Raw genomic sequence first — 10,118 nt, 5'->3', positions numbered from 1 at the left:
GGGTGGGGTGGGTGGGAGGTGTGTGTGGGTGAAGTCTCAATCTGCTGGACAAACTACTTACTTTCTTTCATGACTGGTAACTTAAGTGAACATAACAAAGACTGTGGAACAATAAAATAGCCTGGAAAAGACATTCCCGTCATACTCACTAAAAACTGTAGTCTGACTCAGCCTTTGAGACAAAGGCTGAAAGCTCTGACTATTCTCCACAATGTTTAAAATTGCTTCTTCGTTAATAAGTGCTTCCTCTTCTTTACCAGTATGCATCCTATCGGATTCTTTAAAAGAAAAACAAAAAGCGAAAGGATAAAACTTCAAAGAGTCACAGACTTCAATACATTATGAAAGTAAGCCACTTCAGAATGGATTTTACTATTCAAGTACGTTTCCATTATTTGCTATGGCAATTTTAAAAAGGCTTACTCTAACAATGATGAAAATAAAAGCAAAACTACTCCTCATTTTTTTGTAACTGACAATCAGATCTTCCTTGGCTTACTTCTGCTAAGAGTATGAACAGCCAAAGCATGACACAGATTTATGCCTAAACATTTATGCTATTGAAAATACTCACCTTTGTTCATCTTTTTATCTTTATGCACTTCTACCATATTAGCTGGTGTACACTGAAAGGCTTCAGGAGAAAGTACCTCAGAATGTAGTGTTAGCTCAGCAGAGAACTCCTCTGATCCATTACTGTAGTCCACTGATCCTGACAACGTTCTAGTTAATTGAAAACCAATTTTTAAATGCATATTTAAGGTTTGCATAGAATACTATACTTTATGGCAAATGGCTACACACTTACACAGAGAAGTCATTTTGCTTGAGGATTTCTTTAAGTCTCTTCTGAAAAAATTTTTCACTCTCTGTTGCTGGCACAAATCCACGGTCTTTAAAATTTAAAAAATATTTGTTATTCAGTTTTACTTTGACCTCTCAACACAGAGAGCAGCTAAAATTACTAATTCTATTAGGAAATGGCGCAAAGTTGAAGTGTCCGCTAATTTTAAGTGCCAAATTTGAGGGCTGATTTTTCAAGTGTATTTAAACACTTTAAAATACTTCACACACTCCCACTGATCTCGTTTGCAACTGTGAGTATCAACAGCATTTACAAATCATGTTGCAATTACACCAAGGTGAGCATCCAGGAAAAGAACAATCACTGAACAATTTTGATAAGTCTGGTTTATGCAGCCTGAATAACATTACACAGAAACGACGGAAAAGTCTGCCTTAGCCAGGAACCTTCCTCTTTCCTTCTTGCAATCCTCTGGCTTACTTGCCAAATATCATTAATATTTTAAAAGAAACACAGCCTAGGTTCTACAGAGAATAGCTCTGTTCATTATGCAATTAATTTGCAGAGCACGGTCTTCCCTGGGCAATGAATTTTACATAAAAATACAGGAATTTGTCCATCCTTTTAGAATTTTCATCTAACATCACCTTAGCTATAATTCCACAGAAATTCAAAGGAACTGCCCTTGTGCATAAACTACCACGGAAAGCTTCAGGATAAGAGATTTAATTTCGCCAGTATTTAAACATTTAAATGTTTTCCATCATAAAGCATGCAATCTTAACTGTCATTATCATTCATTCTGCCTAGAATGTTTTGCAGCTAGCTGAATCAAGATGTTTTTAGGCAAGGTTATGTATCTTGCTTTTAAAATTGGATTACACACACTGGGCAATCAGCAAGCTTGGAATTGAAACAACAGTGCATCAAAAAGCCCTCAAACTTGATATACCGATTTAAATTCTGCCTCCTGTTTGCTTCTCATTCACAGTTTTTGATAAACAGCTGCACAAAATAATTTTTTTTTTTTTTTTTTTTACCTTGTGACTCAGGTGGCTTAATCTGAGAAGATTCACATTTCTGTCTCCGTCGCTGCTTTTCATCTTCCCATATAGCTTGCAAACCAGGGTTCCTGCCAATCTGGGCTGAAATATGCAGTAATACATGAAGGGAAGTCCGTCAATGTGATGAAAAGCTTTCTTCCCCCCAAAATAGATTCTGACACTCTTCTTCACCTCTTTTGTCATTCTAACCTGTTATTTTTTTAATTGCAATTCTTGCCTTACACCTTAACTTTTACATAACACTGAATCCTAGAGTAACTTTATTTGTTTTCTAGATCTCGTATTTGTTTTCTAGATCTTTGGCTTTTACTGGTCTTCTCATCACGTATGCATATGTATGTATAGATATATGTACATACACACACATAGTTGATGTTGATATTTTACTTACTCTCCTTACAGGTTTGAAACCTCCTGTTATGCATTAACAAAAATCTCTTTCTATTGCTCTGACAAGAGGCTATTCTTATAACCTGTTTTCTTCCAGAGTTCATTCAATTTTTTTTTTTTTAAGCTTTATAAATTTGTAGATCAACAATTCACTAAACACTTAAATCTGGACTGTGGCTTAACTAAGCTGAGCCTTAAAAAAAGATGACAATATAGTTCCTGTCCTAAAACATTTTACATGCAAAGTTATTAACACTTCACCTTCAATATCCAGTTGATTTAAAATGTCAGCAGCTACTGCATCCACCTCCAATTCACAGGTACTTTGTGGCTCAACACCTTTCAACATTAAAGAGCTGTGACAACATAAATACCACAGGTTAATTTTATCAATATGTTAATTTTGAAATATGCATCATCACTGTTTTCTAACTGGACTATCATCTAAAATATTTCAGGGGGAAAAGGGGTGAGTACCTGAATACAGAATTACCAGTTCTCATCCTCACCTACAAGTCCTTAAATTAATGGTCATATCCAAATCTAATTAGATGAAAAATCTGTATCTTCAACTTAAAGGGATTAGTTTTTTCTTTTGTGGGGAGAAGAGAAAGAAGTGGTTAACAACCCTAATACAGCAATTACAATAACATTCTCCTCCTCAAATACAAGTTGAAATGTTCTATAGAACTCTCAGCCAGTAGGACCATCTGCGTTCGCATGATCTTGAGCCCAGAAAACACAGCGGCAAGAATTTTTCTCTCTCATTCACAGTTCAAAGCAATGCAAAACAGTTTAACATTTCCAACTAAGGGAAGTGAAGCAAAAAATGTTGTATTTTTCAGATTTTTTTTATTTATTTAGGGGGCTTAGGGTAGCTTGATGAATATAAACAGGGTATTAGCATCCCAAACACAAGTAGAACTAAGGATAACTGGCTTGGTAAAGACTTAAAATACTAGAAACAGATTCAAGCTTGTTGTATAATGATCTGATCATCTTCCTGATGTGCCTTTTCAGATCTGCTAAGGTCAGTGGCCTTCCACCTGTTGCTGTCAGTAAACCTATTTTAAGGAGTCCATGCAGGAAGCTAAGAAAGAGAAACCTTCTCCCAGGTTTATGTGGAAGTTTACCCTTTTCAAAATTTTTAGGGAAACACAAAAAATCCCCTCAAAGCTCCCCATGGTTAAAATATGCTATTCTTCAGTTCAAATATGCTATTGTTTAGGACTCTTTGTCTAGGTTAATTAACTGGTGACTTACAACCTCTACTTGTATTCCTACATTGCCTGACATACACAGAGCCTCAAAAATCTCAGCAAGGAATATAAGATATAATTCATTAATATTTCCAATGCTTTCTATAAGCGTTGATTAGAAGTCACTATAGCGCAAGGAGGTAGTAGTTGTAATTAAAAGCTGGATATCCCTGACACCTCGTCTGAAAATTAAGTATTTAACTATCTAGAAATCTTAAATCTGAAAGAAAAATTAAACTGCTTCACTTATGTTATAAGTGAAAAAAATCTAATGACTTCTCAGAAAACAGAAAACTTAACCACAAAAATACTTTGAATTTCTAAAAGGCTTCAGAGCATCATATTTATTATCAAGAGATAAGATACCATGCCAAGAAAAAACCAAAACTGATCCCTTCATCACATCTGTAATATTCTAGAAAAGAAAAAATATTTACTTCTAAACTCCTCTTGCAGAGGTCTATGGTACAGACCATCAGCAAACTACAGATTACATGAAGTTAGGACTGAAGCTACTTCAGACATGCTCTTCCTTAAGAGGGTTATCCATGGACAAAGCGTGTAGATTTGCTCAGTAGAGAGCTAATTAAAACTGCTAGGATGCCTCCTGCAAGAAAACTCTAAAATATTTTTCCTGACTTTGAAGCAGCAGAAGACCAAGAGGTTCTCTCCAATGCACTGCAGAAATTAAACTGGTTTAAACAACCTGCACCCAAACAGAAGGTAAAGGGCTGCTTTCATGGCAGCTTCAGTGGTCTACTGCTTTATCATCACACCAGAACTCCTAAGATACTCAGCCCATGCAAAGAGTCCACGCTGTAAGTGAAGTACAGAACAAAGGAGTACTTCTAAACGGGTGCAACATTTCTCCCGTCTCACTTCCTCCTAGCCTTGTATTTAGTGATTGGGATGTCTGTTTAGAAGAATAGATTGTTCTTTTGGGGGAAGCAAGGAAAGCTGTCTACTTTATTACACCTGTATCTATTTGTTCACCTATGAAGAAATAACATCAGCCAACTGAAATACCAACTGCATTTTGCGTAACGCAGAAATAGCTTCTTGCATTGTTAGAGAGAACACTGAGACCTTACAAGGAAAACAGAAAATTATTTTTAACCATAAAGGAGCGAAGTTCTGAAAAAGTCCACCCTTTTTTTTTTTAAAAAAAAAAAAACCTCCAGTGGAGATAAAAAAAACCCAGTAAACTTACAGCTTGTTGGCTTAATTGTTTAGGCAAAGAACCGGACAAGATAGAAATAAACAGTGTTAGAAATGTAAGCAGAAATTAAACCAGTCCTAGAATATCTATTTACCGGCACTTAGAAAGGAAAAGACAGAACGGACGGAAAGGAGATCTAGTTATTTGGTCATTGACTTTCTATATGTTACAGTAATACAAAGTTCAACTTGTATTACTAGTTCAGTTGCTCAGCTGATGTGTAACTTGACTTCTGGGGTAAGAAAAAAATATTCCCCAATGTAAGGCTGATAGAGTTTATTGTGATAACCTCAACCTCTCTACAAGCAGACTCAGCTTTCAAGAATTATTTTTGCTCTCCTCCTGTATCGCATTATAATAGTGGAACTTTTATTGGAAAGTAAAATCAAAGACTCATAGAATGGTTGGGTTGGAAGGGACCGTAAAGATCATCTAGTTCCAATCCCCCTGCCACGGGCAGGGACACCTTCCACCAGGTTACTCAAAGCCCCATCCAACCTGGCCTTGAACATTTCCAGGGATGGAGCATCCACAACTTCTCTGGGCAACCTGCTCAGTGTCTCAGCACCCTCATCGTAAAAAATTTCTTCCATCTATCCAATCTAAATCTACTCTCTTTCAATTTAAAACCATTGCCCCTTGTCCTATCACTACATGCCCTTGTAAAAAGTCCCTCTCCAGCTTTCTTGTAGGCCCCCTTCAGGTACTGGAAGGTTGCTATAAGGTCTCCCCGAAGCCTTCTCTTCTCCAGGCTCAACAACCCCAACTCTCTCAGCCCGTCCTCATAGGAGACTGAGAAACAAAACAGAAATCTCAGCAATCAGATTTTTAATGGAGTCAGGGATAAGAAAAAAGGAATAGCCATCCTGAAAGTCAATTTCAGAAATTGCCTGAAACTTAACATTTTGAAAGCATACAGTTTAAAAGCAGAGAAAACAAGGTTTCCAGAATAATTTCTTGGCAGCCCTACTTTCAAAATTTGTGATGTCATATTTTGTGGCTGCATTAATACGGTAAATGTATTTTTCACCCTGTATGTAAATGTTCACTCTGTTACAGCAAAAGAAGGCAGAGGAGGATATTTCTTTATTCTAAACATCCAAAACTAGTCTGGCAGAAGTTGTGAAGCACTTATCATGTAGAATTCATTAACAACTGTAAGATGCTACACATTAATATATGATTACTAATCCCTCCAAGTCAGCAGTACTGTTTCAGAGTTATTGTGAGAATTAAGAGAGCAGATCATAGAACTCCTAAATCAAAGCAGCTCAGCCTCTTAGCAGAAGTTGACTGCCCATGCCCTAATGCACTCTTTAAGGACAATCCATTGCCATCACTTCCCTCCCCTCCCAGTCATGCCATCAGCTGAGAAACAAGTCCATAATATCATCAAATGCATACTTTTCATGTCACGCACTTTGGGTTCTTGTATTCATCAAAGCATTCAAACAGAGCCTGCCTGCACGGCAGGTGACAGGAACTGCAGGCAAGCTGAAACTTGCATTTTGATCACATAATAAAAAAGAACTGCAAGATCACTGGGAAACAAGAACAAGGGAGGAGGGCTGCAAAAATTCTGTCTGCTCCCTTCATGAAATCAAAGCATTTCTGGGAACAAGTGAGAAGGGACCATAGTACACAGCGGTCATTTATATCAGAAGAATTTCTGATTTTAATACTTTCCTTCACTAAATGACACATGTAAATGACTAGAAATCTGGTCAAGATCTATCTTTGACTTGTTTGGTAGATACAACAGCAAAGCTCTGAGCTTTCTACTTTCACTACCTTCCTCTTTAAAAAGAGTCCAATTTAAAAAAAAAAAAAAAAAAAGAGAGGAAAAAAAAGAAAATTCTTGAAAAGTTTTAAAAAAATACATTTTTAGTGTTAGTGACCTATTTCTGAAGACTGTGCTTGATGACTGAAACGATTAACTGAAACATTTGCCTTTCCACTGACAAAAAGACAGCTTTCTATTCTTTTCCCTTTAACTAGTTAGGCCATTTTGTCAAAAAAAAAAAAGAAGTCTTGGTTTTCCACATCCCCATCAAGAGTGTGGACAGCGATTTGCCTTGCGAACTGATCAATATCACAGACAGAATTGACCAAGAGCTTTCCAAATAACCAGATATCTTATTTATTTAGAGATCCTAATATGGATTTATCCTATAAAAATAACATTAAATTCAACATTGCTGGATTCAAAACAAACTGGTAGTTGTCACTATAACTTAAATCTTTTTTCCATAATAATACTAATTTGAAGCATGTTCTTTGTCTGCAACTCACCAAGATTCAAATGATTTGGGCAATTAGAAGCAGAAAAGCTCATTTCGCCCAAGCTCTAAATCAAACAGATATAAGGAGTCTTTCTGTCAAAAACTACAGTATTCCAATTAACATGGCACATTATTCAAATTAAAAACACTGAGCTAACAAGAGTCCTTTCCTGAAACAAATTCAGGATTTATCATCGTAATTCTCATTAACGTTTTCAGGATTAAGGCAGGGTTGGCAGCCAAAACTGCACACTCCGAAGACTGACGTGGAGGCTAACTGACATGTACAGTAAGATTTTCATAAGACTTGAAAAATGTCTTCTCAATACAACCGGCTCATTAACTCGGCATTTAACATCCTCGTCAAGGTGAGTCGCTAGACACTTGTACTAACAGAAATCAGGGCAGTAGAACCACAAGCTTCTGCACCATCCAGGTAAGCCACAAAGGCCAAGCAGCCATTTGTCCCCACTTCAGGAAAAACCTCAAAGGGCATATGAAAGCAGAACAGCTTTAACTGGCCCATGTAACATTTTAATTTACTCTGATTGGAAACAAAAATGTCAAGGGGAGAGGAAGGAGTACAAACTGTCCTGAAGTACAGTCATTTAACATGATTACGTGCTTCTTTGAGAACTATTTGATCCAAGTACTGTCAATAGCTTGGTCAGCTGTTAGGTTTGCTGGTTTTGCTCAGCTAAAACAAACATGCACAACACATCAGGAAAATATACGAAGCAACTTTATCTCCCACTTTCCCAGATCAAGCCACATTTCCTGAGCAGCTACAGTGCTGCAATTAGCAGGTGAGAAGACAGCATGAAGAAGTCAGAACATGTCCAGTCTCCTAGCTATAGTTAGTTTAAATATGAACTCCTTCAGGTCATTGGTAGCTGTTACGCCTTGGCAGATACTCAGAAGTGGTCTGTTTGACACAGATTGCCCTACACAATGGACTAACCACCTGCCTCACACCACATGCATCAGTTTTGCAAAGAAAAAGACAATTTTATGTAATGTCAAAACCATGATTTGAGAATATCTGTATTAGAACAAGGTTAGAAAAGAAGACTTAGCAAGTCCCAGCCCAAGCTTTTCATAGCATCTAGGTTTCATTTTGTAAAAGAGAACATACATAGAACTGTTCACAAGGTACAACTTGTAATACAGATATATGGAAGCCAGGGTTAAGTGAGGTGGCATAGGAATGGAAGCAATCTAGCTGCAAGAGAACAAAAGTTTACTCTCCTAAGAAGCAAGATAAATCAGGGTTGCACAACACTGAGCTGCCACAGCTAGGCTACTGGAGATATTCAAACCAATTTATTTAAAATTACCTTTTATATCTGCACATTATGCTGAAAAACTGCAATACAAATCCATCGTACCTTTGTAGACAAAGCTCCAAATAAATTATTTTGAGAATAGACAGAGAGAATGGTCCTTATTTTTGAAGAAAGTAAAAGTTTGTTGGCACTATACACTGGCATAATAATAATGTAGGATGAAACCTGTGCTCAAAGAAAGTACCAAGGTTTGGTTCCTCAGATGCTGAGGCAACGAATTAAAGCAACGGTGGATACACAATTAAAAAAGTGCCCACTACATACAGTTAGGTAGATCAAAGCCCTCAAAAACCTTGAAGAACGGACATCAAGGTCAGTATCTTAATTCACCAACATTAATGACAGCCTAGGGAAAAAGGTTCCGTGATGACCAATCTCAGGTATTTATAATGTTAAACTGAGGGTAGTAGATAAAAAATTTAACTCCACAGAGAATCTGAAAGGTGTCACTCAACTACACTGATAAAGACTCTAAACTTTGACATAATAATTTTCCATATTCTGTTCAGGGAAGAAAAAATGTCTTTGTTTGCAGGATGTTCCAGTGACTTGACTAATGTGCGCATTTTATTAAGAATCAAATGGCTAAATAAAAACACGTACATCCTGACAAGCGAGAAAAGCAATTATGACAGCCACAAATCTAGTAGACACCTTTAGCATTATGTAACTACTAGACTGTGCAATAGTGTTATTTGTTAGATCTCTCCATTTCCATATAAACTAGCTTCAATAGCAAACATAGATTCAAAAAATAAAGTGTTTCTCAAAAGCATTCTACAAGTCATTCTGCTTTTAACACATCATGTCCAAGTGGTAGGCTTGACCAGCAGATTACTCCAAGCCTGATGTTTACCAGAAAGTTTTCTCACTGGAACTCATGGAAGCGTTTCATCATTTACTATCAGCTATCTGAGGGATAACATAAATGTGTCTCATGTGAAGAACTCCTCTTGTCAAAACTGTTGGATAGTACTGCCAGGACCAGGTGACTACTTCCTATTTTAAGGTGGGCTTTGTAGGTTCCAGTCTGGTAACACTGGCAAGTATCGTACCTAAAAGCCTTACAACATCAGGGATTCCTAGGCACTAGTGGCTTTGGACATTTGTCTACTTCATAACAGAATCACTCTAGAATTAGACTAAAAGAACTGGCCCTGGCTTAATACAGTAAGCTAATTATAGCGGCAAGTCAGTAATTCAGAGATTTGCCAGTAGCAAGACAGGATACGGCTGGGTTAAATACTGTTCTGGAGAAGTGGCAAAGTAGCAAGGTGCTATCTAGTACTGAAGAGTGAGTTCGGTCACCAAGAAATTTTGGCATAGTTCTCAAATGTTTTTTGAAATAAGGAACCACCACTGGCATTTACTCATGCAAAATGCTGCTAATGTTACATACGTAACTTTTGAACAATATTTTGCATATTACCTACCAGGCATCCAGCATCGGATTTCAACCACTTCATATACTGTACTCCAAAGTCAAGAAATGCCAAATCACCGGCACTGCTTGATTAAACCAGAGACCTTGTCAACTGCCACCTGCAGCAAAAACTTGGCAGATACACGTTGGACTATCTCTAAAATTTATTCTCAATGTACACAAAACCAAGGATAATGAGTCTAAACAGACATCCCAATCACTAAGAATACAAGGCAGCCCTAGAAATTTTGTGGTCTCAAACAACATTTGACTGTCTTTTCCCCTTTTGCTTTTTCTTGAAAGAGCAACTAACAACTTAAGTATACAAGC

The 10,118-nt window shown here is 37.2% G+C and overlaps 1 protein-coding gene across 1 annotated transcript in view; it reads right to left on the bottom strand.

The window, feature by feature from the left end:
• Positions 1-149: 149 nt before the first annotated feature.
• The window catches only part of LOC104075175 (DNA polymerase zeta catalytic subunit-like), a gene marked incomplete at both ends in the record, with an annotated part of 22,135 nt that continues 12,166 nt past the window's right edge, over positions 150-10,118 (bottom strand). Inside the window, 5 exons of the mRNA XM_009575596.1 lie at positions 150-278; positions 575-723; positions 809-893; positions 1,846-1,950; positions 2,521-2,615. Coding sequence (XP_009573891.1) covers positions 150-278; positions 575-723; positions 809-893; positions 1,846-1,950; positions 2,521-2,615 — 563 coding nt within the window. The remainder of the gene's footprint in view (positions 279-574; positions 724-808; positions 894-1,845; positions 1,951-2,520; positions 2,616-10,118) is intronic.

The sequence above is a fragment of the Fulmarus glacialis genome, unplaced genomic scaffold (assembly GCF_000690835.1).
Source record: "Fulmarus glacialis isolate BGI_N327 unplaced genomic scaffold, ASM69083v1 scaffold8274, whole genome shotgun sequence".
NCBI lineage: Eukaryota > Metazoa > Chordata > Aves > Procellariiformes > Procellariidae > Fulmarus > Fulmarus glacialis.
Note: the sequence above shows the minus strand (reverse complement) of the source record. Positions and strands in the feature narration are given on the sequence as shown.